General features: G+C 42.3%; 1 protein-coding gene across 1 annotated transcript in view; it reads left to right on the top strand.

Annotated features, from left to right (window-relative positions):
• The window catches only part of ptk7b (protein tyrosine kinase 7b), a 112,560-nt gene that overhangs the window by 70,798 nt on the left and 16,208 nt on the right, over nucleotides 1–25,554 (top strand). Inside the window, exons 3-9 of the mRNA XM_036125889.1 lie at nucleotides 6,920–7,022; nucleotides 7,112–7,296; nucleotides 12,100–12,247; nucleotides 16,158–16,288; nucleotides 20,354–20,620; nucleotides 22,710–22,846; nucleotides 22,949–23,084. Of these exons, the coding sequence (XP_035981782.1) occupies nucleotides 6,920–7,022; nucleotides 7,112–7,296; nucleotides 12,100–12,247; nucleotides 16,158–16,288; nucleotides 20,354–20,620; nucleotides 22,710–22,846; nucleotides 22,949–23,084 (1,107 nt within the window). The remainder of the gene's footprint in view (nucleotides 1–6,919; nucleotides 7,023–7,111; nucleotides 7,297–12,099; nucleotides 12,248–16,157; nucleotides 16,289–20,353; nucleotides 20,621–22,709; nucleotides 22,847–22,948; nucleotides 23,085–25,554) is intronic.

Here is a 25,554-nt window from a genome sequence, read left to right as displayed (position 1 = left end):
ATTTGACCAAAAGTTGTATTTATTTTATGATTTATTTCTAGCAATATATATATATATATTCACAGTAAAGTTAACTGTTTTGTTTAAATGTGGGATGCAAACAGTTTATTTCACCGAACAAGGAAGTAGATTTGTCATTTAAACATTCAATTTGAAATCTGGTAATCCTCTCCAAGTAGATTTGCATTCTGCTTGTAATGACAATGATAAATAAACTGATAAGCTGAACTGCATTTGCTTTCCTCTGGCTCGAAGGGACTTGGAGCGGATCCAGACGGAGTAACCGGATAGTAGGCGCTGCTTTTCACAGACTCGGGGAACCGGTCTTGAGCGGGGATTATGGAATCTGGGGGTTAAGCTGAATTAGATCCACCTTTTCACACAGCTCTTCCTGCTGCTAAAGTTCAGTATGGTGAAGATTAGTTCAATAACCAATGTGGTTCTGGTTAGTTGTGTATGTGTGGGCAAAACTTAGAGAAACTGTTACACTCCTGTTTCATGAATGTTAAGTCTTTGCAGCAACAGAAGTAACTCTCTAAGTCTAGCTTGCAGAAGAGGTGGTATCAAAAAAAATCCTGTGCAAACCTTATGATACAGTTTTGTAAGGCATGCAAGCACAATTAACCTATAATTTGTAGATGATTTTGCTGTGCTAAACGCTCACATGGCTCATTAGCTAACGCTATGGGGTCAACCAACATTTATAAGATAAACTCTTGAATCTAAGCGGGGACTCGGATACCAATAATGTAAAAATGTCTTGATTAGACGTCTGCAAAATTGACATCGATTAGTGTCGAATGTATAAAAGTTTAGTTTTTTGACCACAAATATCAATTAGACCTTAGTTCTGAATCACAATGAAATAACGTTGGCAGTCATTACAATAAACGCGCTCGTGTCAGTATTGACATATCAAGAATCGAGAGTCTTTATTTTCACAACGAAATCTTGCTGAGACACACATTCACACAGATACAAGAAATGTTTCAATTTTGATTTTTTTAATGTTTTCCAAGCTGAATAAAACAGCAACACTTCCTGAGGAGTGAATTTCTGTGCAGTTGCAAGAATGTATAAGACGAACATTACCGGTGAAGTGCGCAAATAGACATTAGCATGTGAGAGGCCGTTTAATAATTCTCCAAACCTGTGGAACCAGCAGTATTGTAGTTTGTAGACATGTAGCAGACTATAAACTGGGTTGGTGGTTTATTTTATTCTCAGCAGGGGGTGATTGCCTTTACAGTTTTGGGAAAGAAGCAGTTTTTATGTCTAACCGTTTTTGATTTACTGTTCCTGAATCGTTTATCTGATGGAGGGGGGACAGGAAGTGCGTTTCCTGAGTGGGTGGGATCTGTGGCTGTACGTCAGGCCCTTTTCTGGACCCGTGGGATGCCGTCTACAGGACCTGGACGATCCCTTGTGCTGTCTTCACCGGCCCTGCTACGTCCTTCCTCCTGTATCGCAGCTCCCATACCACACTGTCATGCTGAGACACGGGATGCTTTCTATCGTAGCTCTGTAAAAGTTTTTTAACACTGAATTTCAGTTTCCTGAATACAAGAGACCGCTGTTGGGCCTTCTTCACCAGGCGGAAGGTGTTCTAAGTCCAGGAGAGGTCAGAGGAGATGTGAATGCCCAGGAACCTAATTCTGTCCACACCCTCCACCATCTATGCAGAGAGGAGCGTGTTCAGTCTTCCTGGACCTCCTGTAGTCCATTATTACCTCCTTGGTCTTGCTTGTGTTCAGGATGAGGTTGTTCCTGGATCACCACTGTGTAAGTTTGTGGACCTCCTCTCTGTAGTGGGTCTCACCATTATTGGATATGCGGTAGATGGCAGTTTAGTCGTGGGTGAAGAGGTTGAAGAGCGCAGGGCTGAGGGCGCAAGCATATGTCGTTTTGCTGATAATTCTGAGCCTATTGTTACTTTAGTACGCATAGTGCCTATATGCAGGGTAGATGCAGCCTCAAATATTACTGGAATAATATATTTATAGCAAGAAAATCTGTTGTACAGTTTATAATTCAATTTCAGGAAGCAGAGTCCAGGTCTAATCGTGTCTTCTTGCTACATGTTGGCGTCGTCTCTGTAGGAGGATCCAAGCGTGTTTGGACAGATTGCGCCATATTTACCCAACATGCATTAATCGGACGATGAAGCCCTGTGCAGCTGTAATGTTAGCCCCTCGGCATTAATACTGCATGTGCATTCACTGATGTGTATGCAAGTTTGCGTGCATGGCAGTAAATGTAGGTTGTAAGGAGGCGAGGGGGGGTGCTCCATTTGTACAGTACATGGACTTGGAAGCTTGTGCCCCTCCTCCACTGAAGAGTGAGAGTTAATTCATCTCGCCTTCAGTGGTGGGTGGGCTAATCCTGGGGGTAGAGTTTTTCCAAGAGAAATTATCCCCCCTCTGTTTTCACTAATAGAGGTTTTAGCCCCTGTCTCTGAGCCTTTTGTCCCGTTCGGTCACTGGCTTCCAGGAGAGGCCCCCGTGCTCGGGCTTCACAACCGTCAGCTGCACTTTAGTTGTCCCTCAGGGCAAAGCTTTGCGCCAGTCTTTGAGGAAATGCTGGCCAGCACGGTCCTGGATTTGAGGACATAGCTTGCAGAAATGAGCCAAATATTCAAGTAATGCGAGCAATTTTTCACCCCGATTGAGATCTGAAAGCGCGTGCCGGCTTGCACACGTGTGCACCGTCTTTGCTCTGGTCACGCAGCACACCTTCCTAACCTACATTTCTCCAGCAGCGGCCACTTGTTCTGCTCCTGTCACCGTTTATACGTCTAGATGATGGTTTTGATTTTCCCCAAGGAGGCTGCTTTGTCACCCACATCTCTCTGAATGTGAGCGCTTCAGTCGAACACGGCTGATAGAAGCTGAGCCCTCCTGACAGCTGGCCTCGACCACTCTGGGTGTGTTGGTGTTTACAGCACGGGAACAATCCCGACACACATGGCTCTGTCAGTCAAATGCTGCCCATTACTTCTCAAGGTAACAACTTCTGGTGTTTCTCTGCTGCAGAGACCCTTAGCCATGGCAACAAATGGCCCCGCTGAATGAAAGTCGCACACATTCATGTGTGATGCCTTTGCCTCGCCCGCCGACATCCTCACAATCCGTCTGTTATTGTGTTGGGAGGAAGAGCAGGAAGCACTCGCTACATAATTATACGCCCCTAATTATGGCGTTAGCTGGCAGGCCTGCTCCGACACTTAGTCGTGTGTTCTGAGCGTGATTACCTCAGAAAATGTTATTAAAGTCGAACTTCTGGGTGCAGATCTGACAGCTACGGGAGTTTGAGGGGCACAACGTGTGGCTGTTTAATTAGAAACGTCCAGGTCGAACGTGAAGCTAACCTGCAGAAGAATTTCATCCAACTGGGTCACGGCCAAAATGTACTGCTTTGTCTTTGGGCGGAGGGTTACCTTGAAAATAGCTTTCTATGTTTAGTTTCTATTGATTAGATGCCATCTGGTAGCGCTAAATGATTTAAACTTGTAATAGCTGCAGTGCCATGCAAAAGCATTTATGCTCTCTTAACCTTTTTAACATGCAGTCGGGTTATTTTAGTGGGATTTTATGTAACCTACCAACACCAATAGACCCTAGAAGTAAAGAGAGAGGGGGAAAAATTAGTTTTTATTTAGCCTGCTTGACTCTTGAGAGCCTTACATAAAGTCAGTGGCAGTCAGCTGCCTTCAGAGTGTAAATTAATCGCAGTAGAAACGCATGTGGAGAAGTTTAAAGCAGGGCCCCAAGCTGTGAACGTCTCACTGAGCGCTGTTGAAATTGTGTAAAAGGGGGAAAATGTAAACGAAAGCCTTATGATTTATCCAAACTAAAAGACCGGGTAAGGAGCCCATTGATCAGAGATGCAATTAAGAAGTCTATGGTAACTTTGGAGGAGCTACAGAGATCCACAGCTCAGGCTAATCGCTAACAGGATCACAAACGTGATCATTGTTTGCAGCTAATAGCTTTGTAGAAAGAAAGCCACGATAAGTCCTCTTTTCCAGTTTAACAAGAGATGCCCCCAATATGTTGATATCAGCAGAGACCGTGTGTCACAGACGTGTTTACCATAAAGCACAGAGGTGGCAGCACGACGCCGTGGGAATGTTTTTCATTTCCTGCAGAGACGGGGAAGTTCTCCATCCAGCTGAAAAGAGCTGAAGCGATCCTGCACAGCAGAATTGAAGAAGAAATCTGTGTTCGGACGTGCAAAGCTGGTAGAAACACGCTTGGAAAAGGGTTGTCAGCTTTAATTTCAGAAAGACGTGTTTCTGTAAGTGTTTACTCAGATTAACGAGGGGTGGATGCACAAGCATGCCGCACTTTTTAGATTTTGTTGTTTAAAAATATTACCTATCCCTTCCAAATTACAATTATTTGGTGTTTCATCACAAGTAAAACACACGGCGGTTTGCAGGGCGGTATAAGTTACAAATACTTCTGCAAGGTCCTCTATAAGCATTTGCAGCAGATCTGTTTTTTTCTCACCATCCGACTGCAAATTAGACTTATTTCTTCACATCATTCCTGCTCTCCACCTGATTCTTGACTCACAGATTCAATTTCTCCTCCCTTTTGCTTTCAGGCCACCAATAAGTGTCTGGCTCCAGGTCCTTGTAGCTGAGTTACCCCCCCCCCCCCCCCCCCCCCCCAAAGTTGACAAAGCCGTTGACCTTGAACAGGAAACATAACCGACTGTCATCCTGAAGCATCTCAATAATTCCAGTACGTCTGCAGGCGTGTTTACGGGCACAGCATCGTTATCCGTGCATCGCTCCTCGCCGGCACGCCTGCACACAAACCACTCGTCTCTCCCGCCTTAAACGACACGCGCTGAAGTGCAGGGGGGGGGGCGAGCCTGCGTCGCCGTTGTTGCACATCTGCTTTGAGAAGGCTCTAATGAGCCCCGCCTGGCTCGGGCGGAGCCATAAACAGCGGGGATGGAGGCCTTGTTACTGTAGAGACGGTTGGCTGAGGAACCTCGGGGTGCGCAGCTCTGCCAGGTTGCGGCGTGCTTCATCGTGATGGGTCTTCCTCCAGCGCCCCGGCTGACCTCAGAGGGGGAGCGCCTCCCTTCCTCCTCCTCCTCCTCCTCAGCTGTCTCAGGTTGGCTCATGCCATGCATATTTCATAGACGATCCCGGCGTGCCATCAAGCCACAGGCCAGAGGAGCGAGCCTCGGCTCCGGTGGAATGTCTCGCATAAATAAATGCTCAGAGTACGAACACCAACTCCAACAGGCCGGCGATTATACCGGGCCATCCCCCGGAGTTAACTCTGGGAGCAACACTACACCCTACAGAGTCACTGCTTCTCGTGCTTGGATAGCAGCACATGAATAACAGCTAGTTGCTGTTTTCACTGGATGGCAGCTGTAAATATTTGTACAGTAAACAAAGCGCAGAGGGGGCCAATCCAGACGGATAAAAAATTTTATTTTTTTTTAACCCGGGTAGTTGGTGTGCTCTCCGTCTCCACTGCTCTATAAGGTTTTGGAAAATGTATTTAAATCAGCCTAATTCCTTTGCTTTCCCTGTTCGTCTTCGTCATTACAGGGGGGAAAAAAAAGAGAAAACTGAGGGAAAATGTGGTTCATCACAAACGTTTTAAAAAAAGACGAGAATGTGTGTTCAGGCTGTTCCATACTGGAAGACCATTAAGACGGGACATTATTATTGGATGCTGCGATGATGATTTATTTTCCAGCATCATGGTGCAACAAATGCTTTCTTTGATCTTTAGGGAAAAAAACTTTTTATATTTTTCTTTTCGCGGGTTGCCGACCCCTGTTCTAGACACTAGAAGGGTTATATTGTAGGTTATATTGTTTTTTCTCATTCAGGTTCAAACTAGTAGCGTTTATTGTCAATTAAATTTTATTTATATAACGCCAATTCATGATACGTGTCATCTCACGGCACTTTGCAAAGTCAAATCAATTATATTATACAGATTGGTCAAAAAGTTTTCTATCTAAGCTCTTTGATCATTTATCACTTTTCTGTACAGTTCTTTGTGATGGTTTTTGTCTGAAAAGGTGCTTAACTAGGGCTGGACGATAATTCAATAACAATATATATCGATCAATTGACGTATATTGATGAAAGGGTCAATAAAAAGTTAAATAGAATAACAGTTTTTCTTCCTTTTGCATTCTAGCCGTGTATGCTAATATTACAGTCGTTATATCCTCCCAACCAATCACAACGCAGACCCAGGAAACGCTCCGCCCCCTTCAGAGAGTTCAGAGATCACATATTCTTTTCTTTCCTTTTAAAAAACTTGGAGTTTTAATAAAAAGCTGTTTTTAGATAGAGACACAAACACTGAATTCAAACTAAACCCTTTATTCAACCAAGTTGCTGAACAGCATAAAATGGCCATTGCTCACTGAATGGAGACAATTCTAATGAATTAATTAAAAGCGTTTTAAGAGTTTTTATTATGCACCAACGTCTGGATTTGAGCAAAACTCCAAACTACACCAATTCAGCTCCTCTGTTCTGTCCTTCCTCTGTTTTTTTTATCTCCTACTCTCACACAACCAGCCTTCTCCAGAGCTGCTGACAGGCTTGATATTTTGATATTGCGAAGAATTTCTTTCTCCTGCTCGGGTCTTTTTTGAGGTTTTTCCTTCACATTCGCTGTGTCAAATCGCGTTAATTCTTGCCTCGTTGCTTCCTTTCGCCTCTGCCTCGTTTTCCGACAGCGCTGCATCCCTCCATCGCAGAGCGAGTCAACCAGCCGTCCATTAAGTGTCTGAAAAAGCCGAGCTAAAGCTTTCCTCACACTGACTGCTCTCGTTTGTCTTGCAATGTGTCCTGGGTTGACATGGTGACCACTTAACTCCATTTTATTTGATTTTTTCCCTCCTGTCCGTCTCCTGGACTCTGCAGGGCTGGAGAGTGGCAATGTGACTTTGAAGGAGCCGGTTCCTGAAGGGGAAATCGAGAGCTCCGCCACGGTGGCGCTGCGCTGTCACATCGATGGACACCCGCGGTAAGTCTCCTCCTCTGCAGCGCGCCTCTCGTCTGCCGAGGACACCCCCCCCCCCCCTTTTCACCCGCCCTGCTCTCCGTCCCTCTCAGGCCGACCTGCCAGTGGTTCAAAGACGGGGTGAAGCTGACGGAGAGCAGCCACCAGATCAACAACAAGGAGAGGACTCTCTCCATCCAGAACGTCACTCCGGACGACAACGGCCTGTACTACTGCTGCGCCAAAAACGCCGCCGGGCACGTCTGCAGCAGCAGCAACTACACGCTCACCGTCATAGGTGCATACGTTTGTCTCCTTACCTTTAAAGAAGTGGTGATGAAACTTTGTTCATGATGTGTTGGTGCTTTAATCAAAGTTTTTTAACCCTGGTTGCTCTGGAAGCTGCAGCTCTCTGAAGATACACTGCAAAAAGGGAACTTAAACTAAGTAAAGTTTTCTTGAAATTAGTATATTTTCCTTGATTTAAAGAGCTGAATAACACTTTTTGCCAATGGAATGAGTATTTTTATCCCTAAAATAAGATAATTAGATATTCTGCACTTGAAATAAGACGATGGAGATGAATTGTTCTTATTTTAAGAGCAAATATCTTATTCCATTGGCAAATAGTCTTATTCACCTGCTCAAATCAAGGAAAAATACAAAAAAATGCAAGAAAATTTTACTTATTTTGAGTTCCCTTTTTGCAGTGTACCTGCTGGAGAAATGTCTGTGTGCTTTACATTTAATGGAGACATGTCCTGCAAAATCCACTGTTTTAGCCCTTTAATTGATTTTGTTGAGTACTGAGAGTGTCTAGGAATGCAAAGAAAATTTGTGTAGTCTCTCAGGGAGCTTTTTAGTTTATATTTTTGAAGTCATTCTGTTTTCTATTATGTTTTTTTTTTTTTTTTTTTTTACTATTGTGTCATGGTATTTGCTGCGGAGCTGCTAAACAAGGTCATGGGGTTGCAGCCATGGCGTACCAGTCGTGCAAATCAGTCATTTTTATTTCTCGGAGCAATTTTGTAGTCCAAGCTAAAGGATGCCGCAGCTACAAGCTGTAAAGTCCTCGACTGTTCATTGCCCCAGCGTACTACAAAAATGGCCGAACGGGGTGGAGTTGGAACGAGTGGAGTGTGAGGTGCTTCCTGTAGATTTAAAACTGCCAGACCTACGTCAGAACAGGGGTAAAAGGGAGAACGTGGGGTCAAATTAATGAGGAATTCAGACCAAAGCATTGCTGTTGCACTTTATATAGACCACAACTAAAGGATTTCAATGTGAAAAGGAAGAATTAAAAAGCCTGATAGGTGAAACATCACTGGGAAGATCTGCTTTAGTAGAGCGATCTGCCAGCTTCACGGTACCTTTACTGGGCAGGGAAAACTATTTCATCTCCTCTAGATTTCTTCAGTTTTTGCTTTTTATGCCACACTTAAAGATTTAAAATCAGTCTTATATCAGAAAAAGACACCCTGAGTAGATACAAAAAGCAGTTATGCAATGATTATTTTATTCATCAATGGAGGGGATCTTTCCAAACCAATCTGTCTCAGAAGTAATCACCCCTTGAACATAATAACTGGTTGTGCTCTCCATCTTTTCCAGTACCAGGGAACAAATGTTTGTTTTTGTTTTGTTATTTTCATCCCTTTAGCCTACTTCATGTTGTCAGACTGGTACTACTTCATTAATTTCTTGATGCTGAACCAAAAAAAGTAGATAATCAAAATTAATTCTTGGTTTGGTTTCTTTTGAGGTGGTTTCTTTTTCAGTTGTGCCTGGTAGCTATTTTACCCCCCACTAATTCATAAACTCATAATTTGAAAATTGCTGAAATATTTAAGGATAACTCAAGAATCTGTGATAAATTCACAGTATTTTTTTTAAGTGTAGCAACTTTTTTTTTTTTATTAAAATATATTTTTTTACCCAATCCCATTAAAAAAAAACAAAAAAAAAAAAAACATCCCATCACCACCGGGATGAAATGTTTGTTTAAACAAGAATACATCAAATTACCGTACACAGATTTATACGTTTATGACCAAATCTAACATATTGCATGTAACGAGGTTAAAAAAAAAGTAAAAAAGCATCGTAGAAATTCCACTTCCTGTTCAGTGGGACGACAGCACAGGTGAATATGGGCGGAAAATCCCTGACCTGGAGGTAAATTGTTGAAATCCTACCATTCATTCACGTTGCTCCTTTTTCATGTGGGTTGTAAGTCCGCTGCTGCTGCAAATGAAAGGGGAGAAAGTAAGTTTAAACGGCATTAGTAATGAGAGAGAGCAGGAGGAAGCCCTGATCTAATGAGATTATAAAAGAGTGTGCTCGTACCTTCATTTCCCTCCGCCCACACAGATATAAACACAAAACAAGCAAAGCGAACAATAACTTGATGCCCTGAAGCAGAACGATCCCCACTGATGATCCTGAGAGTAACTGCGTCTTTCACAGACGGTTTTCGTTTAAATAAGGAGGCCGTTTGTTTTCCGTTATTAAAACTCTGCACCGTCTTCTTGCAGCAGAGCCACTTGGGTTAAAACAGGAGGACATCAGTGCAGCAGACGCCCACCTGTAATTACCCACCTGTACGACACACACGTGTTACGTTAACACCTGTATGAGGGGAGAAAAAAAGAAAAACCCAACAAGCTTCCAGTTGCAGTTCTGCCACAGTCTGCCTTTCTGTTTGCCGTTGTTCTGGATGTTTACGCCCTCTCTCTGATTTCCTGGGCGGACCAGGTGTTCTCCTACAACGCACCTTTTTTTTTTTTTTTTTTTTTTGTTCTCCGTTTCTTCCTGAACTAACCGTGGGCCTCTGGCACCGTTCCTCCTCCTCATAGCTGTGCAACTTTGAAGTTTTGACCCAAATCTTTAAACCTTGCTGGCTTTCTGGATATGTTCGTGTTCCCCCTACTTTATGGAGCTCAGAAATTTGCAGCTTTTTATTACACGTGCAATACTCCTGCTTGTATTGTGTACTAAATCTCTTCCTTTGTCATGTCATGGTAGTCCAGAGTTTATCCTAGCAGGCTTTCTTTTTTGCAAAAGGGATGAAATAATAATGGGTTCACCAAGTTTTCCAAAAGTTTAAATGTGCATGGAGAAGGTCAAAGAGCTGGTGAAGTGAAATACTGTGAAAACGACTTTAATTGCTGACCGACGAGCTGCGGCTTGTGGCCTCACTGCAAAAAAGGGAACTAAAAGTAAGTAAGATTTCTAGAAATTAGTCTTTTTCATTGATTTGAGCAGGTAAATAAGACTATTTGCCAATGGGATTAGTAGTGCTATCCCTAAAATAAGATATTTAGATATTCTGCACTTGAAACGTGATGAAGGAGATGAATTGTTCCAACTTTAAGTGCAAAAATCTTATTCCATTGGCAAATAATCTTATTTACCTGCTCAAATCAAGAAAAAATGCATTCATTTCAAGAAAAATTTACTTAATTTCAGTTCCCTTTTTGCAGTGCTTCATCGGTTTCCTTCACCGCTATTTGTACTTTCCCTGCACTTCATGCACTTCACCTTTTACAAGGTTTTAAAATTATGTAATGTTACCTCAAGTGTATGAAAGCACACATCAGAATCTGCTTGGCTTGTTTATTTAAGCAAGACGGCGCCAAAATTCACAAACTGGTTGAAAAACCAAAGCGGCCTTGCTGCTTCCATGGGAGTGAAGAGGGAAAACGGCGCCGGGGCGCTCTGATAAAACGGCAAAAGTGATGATTCAGCATCAGCAGGTGATCAGCAGGTGTACGGCGACCCAACGCCAGGGTGGCAAGACGTCAGCAATGCTCGTTAAAAAAGCAGATCAATCTTTCGTTCCAGCAAATTCACCTAAAGGGCAGAGCGAGCCATGTTCAGAAAAATGTCATTGCGTCTTGGACTCTGCGGACCTTAGATTGCATATTAAATGTTTATGACAGGACGGTTAAAACTGAAGCCTTGTTTGTTTGGATGGGCTGTGAGGATAAACCGTTTTATGTGTTTCTCAGGCATGACCTGGGTTTATAAAGTAGCGTCTGAATTAGCCCCAACCTCTCTGGAACATCCTTTAGACAGCCAAACGAGAGAGCAAATACTAAACCATAATAAATCGAAAAGCTTAAGCCAAGCGTGGCGGGAAAGGTTTTTCATTTGGGCTTTTGTTGCAGCTGAGGAGCATAGAAACGTTGACCAGGACCTCCTCTGTATGCCAAATATGAGGCGAGCTGAAAGCGTGGTCCAAACCACACAAAATGAAGATAAAGTAAAAAAATAAGTCTTAGATTAAACAACAATAAATTATGGATTAGAATAAAAGCAATTTTAAGAGTCATTGCAGTCTGTGTGGACTGTGATTAAACAAGTTGTAGGAGATAAGGTCTATAAACGGTAATAAATGAGGCGTAGAAATGGGAGATATTTTCAGCTTCATTTTTGTTTTAAAAAAAGACTACTTTTGTTTGTTGTTTTTACACAAATGAGGTGAGATTTAAATAATCCCAGAAATGAAGGATTTATGCACCAGGTCTGGTCCGTTCCAGGCTCTAAGAACTGGTTATAGGAAATGTTTCCTCAAGTGTTTCTTTTTTTTTTTTTTTCGTATGAGCTCCCTTGTTTTCATCTTTATTTATCGAATTAGATGATCTTTAGATTTTCACAGATAAATAATCAACCAAAAACTGATCCAGATGAGCTGCAGGTTCTGTTCACTGACCCGTTAACTCTCCAGCCTCGCTCACTGCAAAAACAGACTAAACTAAAAAATAAGTTAACATTCTCTTGAAATGAGCGCATTTGTACTTTATTTGAGTAGGTAAATAAGACGATCTGCCAATGGAATAAGATTTTTGCACTTAAAATAGGAAGAACTCATCTCCATCAACTTATTTGAAGTGCAGTATATCTAATTATTTTATTTTAGGGGTAAAATTACTCTTTCCATTGGCAGATAATCTTATTTACCTGCTCAAATAAAGCACAAATGCACTAATTTCAAGAAAATGTTACTTATTTTTGGTTCTGTTTTTGCAGTGGCTGCTGCCTGAAACTGGTGTAGTGCTTGCAGATGTAACCGTGCACATTGTATATATTTGTCTCGTAGACAAGAGCGTCCCGAGGCCGGTGGTCACGCCTGAGGACCAGGTGGTGCTGAGGAACGAAGAAGCCATGTTCCACTGTCAGTTCACGGCGGAGCCCGAACCCACGATGGAGTGGTACCACGAGAAGGAGCCGCTCACTAACAAGTCTCGGTACGTTCCTCTTACCTTTCAGCTCCGTGCCGTCCGGTCACCATTCCATCATCTCACAACACGCACTTCAGCATCCTTCCTCCTCAGAGTCGGCCGCATTCGGACGTTGCTCCGCTTCCTTTTAGCAGGAACCTTTGCATTATCCTCTTGGCTCTCTCTGCGTGCCATTTCCACTCAGGCTTTAGACATAATTGCCCATCAAGGAGAGCTGTAGCTGTAACAGCGGGCCATAAAATGGCTCAGCAGTCCAACCTTGCATGGCACCAACACAGCCTGTCTCTCCTGCCTCTCACGGAGGACTTTGCAGACCTCCACACTGCAAAAATGGATCTAAAAATAAGTAAAATGTTCTTAAAATTAGTGCATTTGTCCTTGATTTGAGCAGGTAAATAAGATTATCTGCCAATGGAATGAGTATTTTGACCCCTAAAATAAGATAATTAGATATCCTGCACTTGAAATAAGATGTTTCAAATGAATTGTTCCTATTTTAAGTGCAAAAATCTTATTCCATTGACAAATCATCTTATTTACCTGCTCAAATCAAGGACAAATACACAAATTTTAAGAACATTTGACTTATTTTTAGTTCCGTTTTTGCAGTGCAGTGGCCTCGCAGCGAGCGGAAGAAGCCCTCAGGCTCCAGGCATATTACCAGAACCGCCATTATATACACGCAGTTCTGGTTTTCATCTTTTGTCCTGTTTGCAACTACAGACTTCAGTCTCACTGGGATTATATGAGACACGCACACGCACAAAGTAGCGCATAAAAGTGAGGCCAAATCAAATCATACGTGGGTTTCCAGTTTCTTTACAAATAAAAACAAAAGTCTGAAAAGTGTGGCGTGCTTTTCTATTCGGCGCCCATTCGCTATGGGACTCCTGAATAAAATCCAGAACGACCAGGGGTGCAATGCAAACACGCTTTTTACACTAGTGATGAAGCTTTTTACACTGAAACTACAGTTTATTCATTACAACAAAACAAAATAAGTTATTCTAGTATTTGCTTTAAAAAATTAGATCAGAAACCTCCAAAGATTTACCCACTTTATTTATTATGAATAGAAGAGATTTTATAGTTTCTGTATGTTTAATGTATGAAAGAAGTCCTGTCAAGGATATATTTAGCTTATTGGTTTGTAAATGCAACATTTTTCTGTTCATGTTCACCACTTTCAATCATCTTGTTTATAAAAAGTGCTATATAAATAAACTTGCCTTGTCTTTTTACTTTTTTCTTTTTGTAAAACATTGTTGATCTGCCTACAAGGCGCCATAAACTGCAGAAAACCTCTTCCTAGTTTCACCTTTATGGTTTGTTCACTGCAAAAACGGAACTTAAAATAAGCAAAATGTTCTTAAAATTAATGCATTTGTCCTTGATTTGAGCAGGTAAATAAGGTAATTTGCCAATGGAATAAGATTTTTGCACTTAAATAGGAACAACTCATCTCCATCACCTTATTTCAAGTGCAGGATGTCTAATTATCTTATATTAGGGGTCAATATACTCATTCCATTGGCAAATAATCTTATTTACCTGCTCAAATCAAGGACAAATACACTAACTTTAAGAACATTTTACTTATTTTTAGATCTGTTTTTGCGGTGTTGCACCTGTGCTCTGCTGGTGTCTGCAGTTTTACTACACTTGGAGGAGAAAGAGTCGAATGTTATTGTGTCATAAGGCAGCGGTGGCAGGAATGCATTTTCTCTAAAAGCTCGCCTCGCCGTGGTTCAGGAATTCCCTGACGGCCTTGTGTTTCCGTGCATCCGTGTTTATTGATCCGGGCCGCTCGTAGCGCCAGAGGAACCGAGGATCGCTTTTCACGTTGGTTCCTTAAGGGTGGGAAAGAGTCGGTCTTGGCTCATTTTCTTATGAGGTTGTTTTTAGAGGTTTCCCTCAGAGTGAAGTCGGGTTTAGCAGACTAGTTATTCATCATTGTCGTCATGGGGGGGGGAAATACTCCAGATCCCGCAGCTCATTTCCCTTCCTGTCCGTGAACAAAGAAGACAAGATGGCAGAAATATCACCTCTCCTCGGGGAATCCACCAAAGCAGCAGTCAGTCCTGGAGGAATACAGGAAATACAAAATCACTCACTTCTGATTTTACTTATTCCTTCCTGTATTAGACATTATTCACAGAGTTTAACTAAATCCACACATAAATCTGTGATTTGGAGATACTGACACGTCAGATTTCACGGTCAGTCTCGAAGCACTTTGCATCCGTTCCATCTTTCGCACCGATGCTGCCAATAACTGGGGTCCAGCTGGCAGCTCAGACCCCCTGAAGGTTTCAGCGTTTTTCTTTTAATTATAGGAGAATGTGGAAAAGGCCTTCGTCCTGTTGCTCTCTGCATGTTCACAGTGGGTTTGTTTCTTTTTTTTTCCACTCCTGTGGAAAGCAGTTAATGCTTTTTGTGGTGAATCAGCCCAGATCAGGAGGGATGAACTTACTTTTTAAGTCCCTCAGCTGGGACTTTCCTGCAGATGAGGTCTGAATGAGGGATTTATTGTGGAGAACGTGTTGGTTGCATGCATTGTTGTTCAAGGTTCCTGCCCAGTCCATAAAGACTGGGCATGGAAAGATGTTTGTATTTGTCCAGTCGTTTATAAACCATCCATCCTTATATCGATTGATCCGTCTGTCCCATCCAGCCATCAGTTTGTTCATCCATCAATCATCATGGAAATTAGCGCCCGCCACTGGCCAAATGCGGGTAGATTTATGAAGTAAGATTGAAGAAAGCACAATCCAAAGTAGCGGGTTTGCAAGTTGAATAGAAAAACCAGTATTAAAATTGTGTGACTGGTTGGTAGAAATACTGTGGGGTGATGGACGCCCACCCCTGATCCATACATCAGTTTATTAATTTTTATCTGTCCATCTGCATCTCAGTCTTTGCCTTCGTCTGGCCAGCCATCCCTTCGGGTACACTGCAAAAACAGAACTAAAAATAAGTAAAATTTTCTTTGAATTAGTGTATTTGTCCTTGATTTGAACAGGTAAATAAGATTATCTGCCAATGGAATGAGAAATCTTACCCCTAGAATAAGATAATTAGATATAATGCACTTGAAATAAGTTGATGGAGATGAGTTCTTCCTATTTTAAGTGCAAAAATCTTATTCAATTGGCAGATTATCATATTTACCTACTCAAATAAAGTACAAATACACTAATTTCAAGAAAATTGTAACTTATTATTAGTTTAGTCTGTTTTTGCATTGTATCCATCCATCCTTTCATCCTTTTTAAATCCATCTGTGCTTTTTGAAGGTTCTACATTTCAGACCTGACATTTGTAGAAATATCTGCAATAAACTAATCAGGAACTTTTGCATTTGTAGGGTCAACTGAGAACTCTGGAAAGTTGATCCTGAAAAAGTGTGAAAGATTGACGTTGAACATAGAAAGGATTCCTGGATCAATGTGTGCTTCTGGGATTTTCATGTCTCTGCTCTGTCTTCTCTATCTCCCAGTCAGTCGAGGCAGATGACCGTTCACACTGAGCCTGGTTCTGGTTCTGCTGGAGGTTTTTCCTTCCTGTTAAAGGGGAGTTTTCCTCTCCACTGTCGCTTCATGCATGCTCAGTATCAGAGATTGCTGCAAAGCCATCAACAATGCAGACGACTGTCCACTGTGGCTCTACGCTCTTTCAGGATAGAAAACTTTTTGACCATGCTGAATAACAAACTGAGCTTGACTGAACTGTTTGAATAACAGGATCAATTAGGAATGTATGTAACAAACTTTGAATCTGGATTGAATTTTATTTTATTTTTCTTGTCTTTAATTGCCGCGATATAAACAAACTGAACTCCTCAGTTTGTTTATATCATCATTATCTTATGTTGGAGTCGGGTCACCATCTAGTTTTATCTGTTGGTTCTGTGCAGGGTGTTCCTGCTGCACAACGGGAGTCTGCTGATCACACAAGTCAAGCCCAGGAACACGGGAAACTACAAGTGTGTCGGCCGAGGCGTCAGAGGATCCGAGGTCACACTGGAGGCATCCCTCCTAATAGCTGGTACACACACACACACAGGCAAATTAAACTGCAGCTGTTCGTCTGGTGATAGACAAAAAACCAATGGTTCTGAAATCTGAGAGGATGGCATAATTACCCCCCACCCTCCCTCTCCTCTCCATGGCTCTGCTCGGCACCTCGTTCCTTTCACTTGGAGCCAGAGCTCTCTAATGATGATGATCGAATTTCCCGTTTGGACATCCGTCCCGTCTGGATCCCACTACATGTTGAAGACTCCAGTGGATCGGGTTATTTCCTCTTGTCGGTCCAGGTGTTTTCCAGACTTGTTTAGACCAACCGGCTGGCTCCAAAATTCGCCGCACCTGGCAGACAGATAACGGCGGCAACGGATGCCACGCTGACGTTGCTGAAACAGGCAGAGAAAAGACAACACAGCACCATGCAAAACCATTCATACCCCTTGGAAGATTTTTTTATTTTATTTTTTTCCACATTAGGGCAACACTAACCTGACTCTCGCCAGCTGTATGTCGCTCCGCCTAGCTTCACTCACATCCATCTGGGACATCGCCCATAGAAAGTGATTTCTCCAACCAATTTTATTGTCCAGCCAATCAGGACGCAGGGCTGGAGTTTCATAGATGTGACGTAGTGGAGAAGCGACCGTGACGTGAGACTGTTTTGATTCAGACAGCAATGGCGGCTCGCATCGAGGAAGCAAGCGTTAACATTGATGCTGCTATTTCTTCCGTGTTGTCCAATCTACCTAATATTGTTTCATTAAAAGAACATCAGAGAACGGCTCTGAAGGCTTTTGTTGGTGGAAACATTGTTTTCGCCCTTCTCCCGACCGGATTTGGCAAGTTTTTTTTTTTTTCCTGCGTCGCTCTCATCAGCATCACGGGTTAGCTTCGGTGTGAGTGGTTGAAATAGCACGTCGATAAAGATGACAGACAAGTGGCTTATCCAATCATATGCAAGAATTTTTGATAAGGCCCAGCCTTCAAAAAAGGCAATTCCTATGGAGAGGTCCCAGATGGATGTGAGCGGAGCTAGGCGGAGCCAGTGGTGGTTCTAGACCAAATTTAGCAGGGGGGCCAGTGTTTTTTCACAGGGGCACAGAACTAAAGATTGGGGGGAAAAAAAGCCTAAACAGGTCAACATTTCATCGTTTAATATATTAAGTAAGCCAAAGAGACAATTGTGACTCTGGAACTGCAGGTTGCAGACCCCTGATCTTTTCTCAATACGGCGGGAGCTTAATGTGAAAGAGCTAAGTTTTTTAATTATTGTTATTTTTTATATTTATTTTTTAAATTATTTTGTCATTTTATTATTGGGTAAAACCATAAACATAAAAAATACAACTGATCCAAATGACCAATCAGCCACGGTATCTTTGTCAGCATTTATCATCCTAAGAAATTGAATATCATGTCTTTAGTACAGGGGCCATAACAGGGGCCAGGAACAGTTCTACAGGGACCCTGGCCCCTGTTGGCCCCTGTCTAGAACCGCCCCTGGGCGGAGCGAAAGTCATATGGTGAGAGTCAGGTTAGGGCAACACACCTCAGCGTATTTTGCTGGGTTTTGATGTGAGAAACCAACACCAAACTGGGTGTGAAGGAGAAGCACAGTTTAGTAGAAATCTGAAAAGTACGCCGTTGCGTTTGTATTCTGAAATGAGCCTGAAACACACAATCCTGGAGATTTTTGAATAAAAACTCCCTAAGGAATAGTTCAAAGTGGCTCCGTGAGTTACAGCGAGCTGCCGTATCTCCTCATCTTGCGTTTTCAGATGCATGTGCATGCAAGTCAAGTGTTGCCACGCAGCTCGGGGGTTGGAATGTCTTCATAACTCAGAGTCCTGATCACCTGATTACTTTCCTCTTTTTCCCCAGGGGTCAGGGATTATCGAGGTACGAGTGTATGAGCGGCCGTAACCCGCTGAACCCGAGCCCCGTTTAAATACTTGGTTTAACTTGATCTGCTGGGAATCCCAGCCGGCGTTTTATAGCGCAACGTCTCACGGTAGCATTCAGAGTTTAGGGATGGGTTTGAATAGTCCTACCTGTCCTCCCGTCTTCTTCACCTCCGCTTCACAATCTGGGAACGTCTGGAGTTAGATGTTAGTGCTTTCCAGGTCTGAGTGAATATGGAAATACAAAATAGAATGATTTCCAGGCGTTATTCCATGTTTTATTGGATAAATGTTGTTCTTTTGTCCTTTTTTTCCCTCGTCCTTGGTTCTTTCCTGTCCTTCATCCTTCCTTTTGTCCTCCCTTTCATTCAAATGTCCACTAATTTTTCTTCTTTCGTTTCTTTCTTCCTCCTGACCTTACTCGTATCCTGCTCGCCCTTCCCTCCTCCCCTCCTTTCTTTCTTCCTTCCTTCATTCCCTTACTAAATTCCTTCTTTCAAGTCGACCTAATTCATTTCTTTTCTGATGTTGTTGCTTAATTTCTTTCTTTCCTCGTATCCTTTACCATTTTTTTCTACTCTTCCTTCGGAAAGGGAAGAAAAAAGGAAACATGGAGGTGTTTCCTTTTTTCTCTCATTCCTTATGTCCATTTCTTTTTCTTATGCCTTTTCTTTCCTTCCTTGTGCCCTTTCTCCGTTCATCTTGTCCTTCTTTCCTTCGTATTTTCTCACTGCGCTTCCCACTTGTGTCCTTCCTTCCTTCCTACTATCCTTCCTTTCATTCTTTCATCCCTCCTTCTCTTCTTCCTTGATTGTGTCCTACTTTTCCTCCTTTCCTTGTCTCCTCCTTCGTTTCCTTCCTTGTGTCCTTTGTCCTTCAATTTGTAATTTTCTTCCTTTTTCTCACATTCCCTCCTCCTTGTATCCTTCGTTCTTATTGTCATATTTTTCATTCTTCCCTCCTTTCTGTTCTTCCTTAATTGTATCCTACCTCCTTGCTCTCTTGTTCTTTCTTTTTCCTCTTTTGTTTCCTTCCTTGTGTCCTTTCTGCATCCTTCATCTTGTACTTCTTCCTTTTTTCTCACTTTCCTTCCTCCTTGTATCCTTCATTCCTACTGTCTTATCTTTCATTCTTCCCTCCTTTCTGTTCTTCCTTGGTTGTGTCCTACTATTCCTCACTTCCTTGTCCATCCTTTGTTTCTTTCATTGTGTCCTTCATCCTTCATTCAGTCATTTTCTTCCTTTTTTCTCTCATTCCCTCCTCCTTGTATCCTTCGTTCTTATTGTCATATTTTTCAATCGTCCCTCCTTTCTGTTCTTCCTTGATTGTATCCTACCTCCTTGCTCTCTTGTTCTTTTCCTCCCCTCTTGGTTTCCTCTTTTGTTTCTTTCCTTGTGTCCTTTCTTCATCCTTCATTTTGCCCTTCTTTTCTTCCTTTTTCTCACTTCCCTTCCTCCTTGCATCCTTCATTCCTACTGTCTTATCTTTCATTCTTCTCCTCCTTTCTGTTCTTCCTTGGTTGTGTCCTACTATTCCTTCCTTCCTTGTCCTCCTTCGTTTCCTTCCTTGTGTCCTTCATCCTTTAGTCATTTTCTTCCTTTTTTCTCACATTCCCTTCCTCCTTGGATCCTTACTTCACTCCTACTGTCTTATCTTTCATTCTTCCCTCCTTTCTGTTCTTCCTTGGTTGTATCCTACCTCCCTGCTCTCTTGTTCTTTTCCTCCCCTCTTGATTTCCTCTTTTGTTTCCTTCCTTGTGTCCTCACCCTCCCTCCTTCTGGACCCAGGGGTTTGTCCCTTGGATCACTGCTGGCCCGTGAAGTCTTCATGACTTATTAAAGCTAACAGCAGCTGAAGGTCTTGTGAGCTGTGGCACAGATCTCATTGCTCCTTGTATTTAGGGGCTGCTGATTTCTGCTGTGACCCACCAAACAGGAGTTAATCCCCCCCCCCCCCCCCCAAGTCCAACCTCTACGTTCTCGGTTTGTCTGCCTGCACCTCAAATCAGAGGATTTGCTTTAACAAGACAAGAAATCCGTTGACTGGGAATTAGAGGGCCAATTTCCAAACGCTTCAGCGACTCTGAAAGCAAATCGATAATTAAATGAAAATCATTCGGAGCGTTTTAAATCTCCACTTTCACGCTCGCTGATTTCCGTCTCCCTGCTCTTTCTGCGCCGTAGAGATCGGAGACATGATGCCAAAGATGTCGAGGGTGTTCACCGCCGACACGGTGCAGCGGGTGACCTGCCACCCCCCACACGGGCGGCCCGACCCCGAGGTGTGGTGGGAGAGGGGAGGTGAGATGGTGCCCAAGGAGGGCCGGGTGTACCAGGAGGACCAGGATCTGGTCTTCAGCCCCACGGAGGAGGGAGACTCCGGCGCCTACACCTGCGTGGCCCAAAACAAGGCCGGGCGCAGGCACCAGGAGGTCACCTTCACCGTTGCAAGTAAGTTGCCCATAAATAAGGAAACAATTGTCTTAGCTGCTAATGCAAGCTGGTAATGTTTGGCGTAAGGAACGGCAAAGGGTGAAATTATCGAGGTATGTTGTGAGTTTATGTCTCAAAGCTCCAGCGCTTCACGACCGTTCAAAACCCAGACTTAAAATAATTATGTTGATATTCAGGGAGCCTTTTGTTAATGATTAAAATTGAGAACATGTGAAAATATTAAAACCCCAAATTCCAGAAAGCATGAGATACTTTTATATAGCTGAAATGAACATTGAAATTAACTATATTAATAATAGGGCTGGACGATATAGGGGGGAAAAAATCATACAGATAAAATAGAAAGTATATTGATTTAATAATTATCAACTAATTAAAAACATGGATTTTAAGTGCAGGCCTGGGCATTTTATGCTGTTGCTTAGCAACCTATTTTTAGATGCAGAACACAAACAATGAATTCAAACTCAACCCTTTATTCAACCAACTTTTTACCAAAACGGCAAGTATTTAAAAAAGAAAAAAGAACACGTGCTCTCTGAACTCTTTGAAGGGGGCAGAGCTTCCTTGGTCTGCGTTGTGATTGGTTGGGAGGATGTAATGACTGTAATATTAATCTACATGATAGGCTAGAATGCAAAAGGAAGGAAAACTGTTGTTCTGTTGACACTTTTTATTGACCCTTTTTTTTCTATCATCGATATACGTCTATCGATCGATATATATATTGTTATTGAATTGTCGTCCAGCCCTAATTATTAGTAGATGTTAGTGTTAAAATGTTTTTCTGATGCAAAATAATTAACTCATGATACACAATTTCCCACCTTTTACTGCAACTTTTTTGTTTATCCTGTACATTTAAGCTAAAACAACAATCAAGTCTATCAGTGGCAGAGGCCTCTTCCTTAGACCCCCACAGATCTGATACCAGATTCAGTTTCTGAGCTTTTCAGAAACTCTGTTTGCTTGTAGCAAGGCCTTTCTTTGGTTGTTTTCTACCTGAAGGTTTTGGCTCAGAATAGATATTCGGACCTCTTACTAATTTCCTCCACCTGTCCAGAAAAATCACAGTTTCAGCTAAAGATAGTTTACCCCATAGCATGATGCTGCCACCACCTTGTTTCATTGTTATTCTGTTCTCAGGATGATGCTCAGCATTTTCCTTCATGGTAAACATGCTCTTTGGAGTTTTTCCCTCAACATTTAGCATAGCTTGGCCCTCATTTTGCCTTGGCATAAATGGATAAAATGTTTGTTTTTTTTATTTGTGCTCTTCTCCTGACTGATACCTTTGTACTTTTAATTATTCGTAACCTCTCTGCAGACTTTGGCTTTAAAGGATGCAATTATGAGGAAAAATAGCACTAGATAATTTTATTTCAGGTTATTCAGATTCTAAATAAACAATTGTAATGAAAGTCGTCTTTTACAAAGCATTAGTTTAAGGTTGTGCATACTTATGCAGCCGGGTTATTGCCTTTTCTATTCAATAGAAAAGGCAATAACCTGGTGAAATGTATTCATAAAGTATATGAAAAACTAAGCTGGGTTAATAACGAGCGAAAACTTGTCTGGGCACCAAATGTAATATAACTGATGAAAAAATGAATAAAGGATTATTTAAAGCAATAAAATGGAAATAATAATCTAAATAAATACTACGCCTTATTCTTATTAGTTGGTCCGTTATAAAAGTCAGGAAAAAAATTCCTGACAAAAATGTAATGAATTGAAAAAATTTAATTACTGATATAAAATGAGATGGGGGAGAGGGAGGGGTAAAATAAATGGTTATTTAAAAATTTAAATGAATAAAATTATCTAAATTATTATATTTTATTTATTATAATTTTTCTGCAGTAATGGAGCTTAATGACACAATAATATATATATATATTTTTGTAATGGGAAGTTCAGAAGTTGTTGTGGGTCTGTGATGGAAACCTACAGCCATCTGATGCTATTGATATCTAGAGGCTCCACACAGCCTGTAGAGCACATCTAAGGCCGTTGTTTGCACATGGTAAACATATTCAGGGATAAACTGATGTTGCCTAATGTCGTGTCCTCTGTGTCTCCACAGCTGCACCGGTGTGGGTGTCCAAACCCCAGAACAGCAGTTTAGAAGAAGGTAAACCAGGTTACCTCCACTGCCAGGCTCAGGCCAACCCTCAGCCACAAGTCTCCTGGTTCCGCAACGGCGTTTTGATCACGCCCGAGGTTGGTCGTCCCTCACGCAGCTGCGTGTTTTTTTTTTTTTCAAACATACAGGGCAGAACTGACTCTGACACCTTTTTCCCCCCCGTTTATTTCACCCTCCAGGAATTTCGTTTCAAGCTGTTTCCTAATGGCACCCTGAGGATCAACAACGTGGAGGTGTACGACGCTCACATATACAGCTGTGACACCAGGGCCGTGGGCGGCCGACTGTTTGGCCAGGCCAAAGTCACCGTGCTCGGTAAGCTTGCTGGGGGGGGGATCTCTGCTCGGCTGCTATTTAAAGACCTGAAGGGTCGTGTGAAATCAAAATGATAAAAGAACCAAACACGCCTGAGGGGCTGTGGGTGTCTGCTACACCAGGAATCTGTGCTGTTCAGGCCTTTCTGAAGAACATCCACAGAGGTGTGAAACGTGACTCATACACGGCAGCTTTGGTCCAAGCCTTCAGTTTTAACTCCGCATTTCCTTAAAAAGCCTTCCCGTCTCCTGTAGTAGCGCTAAACCGTCGTCGCTGGCCAGCCCGGTCATATGATCGCAGCCTCTGATAGACTACAGAGTTTATGAACTTCGGATTTGTCCGATGTTATTGTGGTCAGTCACATTTTGTGTCGTTGCAGCCACAAACCTGTAGTTTATTGGGAATTTACGTAATTCCAACAGATTGACGCGTAGTTCAGGGGATGAAAAATGATAGATGCTTACCAATCGATACTTGAAAGGTGGGGCGTGCATTTGCATTAGGAGCCCTTAACTCTGATACCCTCATGTAATTTAATCCCTCTTTAAATCCAGCTGTTCTAGGAAGGATGTTTAGAGCCGGGGTCACTCTAGGAAGTGCCATCCCCTGCTTTGAAACCGCGAGGGCGCAACGGACACGGCTGCCGAGACGTGTCCGCGGTCCCCTAGACTGACAGTAGAAGACTTGATAGCTCTGGAGGAGCTCCGACGTGGCGAGAAGAAAGCTTTTGCTGAAGGAAAGCCATAGGAAGTCTGTCTTTACGGCATTTAAAAGACAACACAAACAGATGGGAGGGATGCCGTCTGGACAGATGAGACCAAAATTGAATTAAACAAGGTGGAGGCAGCATCAGCAGGGACACAAAAGCTGGTCACAGTCGATGGGAAGATGGAGTTAAGCACAGGCCCTCTCTTGACCAAAGACGACGTCAGACCTGGAGTGTTAATTTTCAAACTTTAGTCCGTGTCAGGCCTCTCTTGACACGCTTCGCTGGCAGCAACAAAAGTTTTCCGTCGTACAGCGTGGGGCGAGCTTCAGTGGAGATGTGCAGCTGGAAATCAACCCTAAACACAACTAGAAAAAGCTGTTCCTGCGAAACAGCAGTGAGAATGCTTTCCTGCAGAATGATTGAGGAAAAGAGGCAGAAGATCTTTTGAGCATAATATGCAGAAGATCCCTGCAGAAGTGGAAAAACTAGCTGAAAAGTATTGAGATCCAAGAAAAAACAATTTGAACATGAAAGGACAAAAGCTGGAGGAAGAGAAGAATGTTTTTAAACAGCTAAACCAGTCAAACAGTAGTAGTAGTAGTAGTAGTAGCAGTAGCAGAAGAAGTAGTAGTTGTAGCAGTAGTAGAAGTAGTAGCAGTATTAGTATCAGTAGTGGTAGTAGTAGTAGTGGTAGTAGTATTAGTATCAGTAGTAGTAGTAGTAGTATCAGTTTTTACAGAATTTGAAGGAATTTGAAGGAATCTGTAGTAGTAGTAGTAGTAGTAGTATCAGTTTTAAAGAATTTGAAGAATTCAAATTCTTTAAAACTGAGTAGTAGTAGTAGTAGTAGTAGCAGTAGTAGTAGTAGCAGTAGTAGCAGTAGTAGTAGTAGTGGTATCAGTAGTAGTAGTAGTATCAGTGGTAGTAGTATCAGTAGTAGTAGTAGTAGTATCAGTAGTAGTAGCATTAGTATCAGTAGAAGTAGTAGTAGTATCAATAGTATCAGTAGAAGTAGTAGTAGTATCAGTAGTATCAGTAGAAGTAGTAGTATCAGTAGTATCAGTAGAAGTAGTAGTATCAGTAGTAATAGTTGTATCAGTAGTAGTAGTAGTAGTATCAGTAGTAGTAGTAGTAGTATCAGTAGTAGTAGTAGTATCAGTAGTAGTAGTAGTAGTATCAGTAGTAGTGGTAGTGGTAGTGGTAGTAGCAACAGCAGTAGTAGTAGTAGCAGTAGTAGCAGTAGTAGCAGTAGCAGTATCAGTAGTTGTATCAGTAGTAGTAGTAGTAGTAACTATGTGAAATCCAAAACGTGACCGAAAATTGACACATGCCTGATAATCACTGGAAAATTTAAAAAATATTTAGAGGAAGTGACTCTGCGAATTTCAGATTCCTACGTTCATCACAGCCCCTGCAGTGGGCGTCAAAAAGTGCCATTCTAAGCAAAGAGAGCCTGTCCCTGACCTGCAGTAACCTCTGGCCAGCAGAGTTCTGTTGTCATGGAAACTTACTCACAGCTGCTGGTGTCCGTCTACTGCAGGCACAGACTTTGGCTCAGAAGAGCTCCCATTGGAATAAAATGGCATCACTTTGCCTCGAACAACTCTGGATTTTTCGACAACCGTAAGGGCTAGAGACGTAATTTTTTTCTGCGTTTATTTCGGAACGGATAGGGGAACAAGACAAGCTATCGGTTTTTGCTTGAAATATTTTAATGTAGGCGCAGAAAATCATGAAATAAAGGGGAATATTGACGAAAAT

This window comes from Fundulus heteroclitus, chromosome 22, assembly GCF_011125445.2.
Source record: "Fundulus heteroclitus isolate FHET01 chromosome 22, MU-UCD_Fhet_4.1, whole genome shotgun sequence".
Classification (NCBI taxonomy): Eukaryota; Metazoa; Chordata; class Actinopteri; order Cyprinodontiformes; family Fundulidae; genus Fundulus; species Fundulus heteroclitus.
The sequence above is the reverse complement of the archived record's forward strand: the minus strand, read 5'-3'. Positions and strand labels throughout refer to the sequence as shown.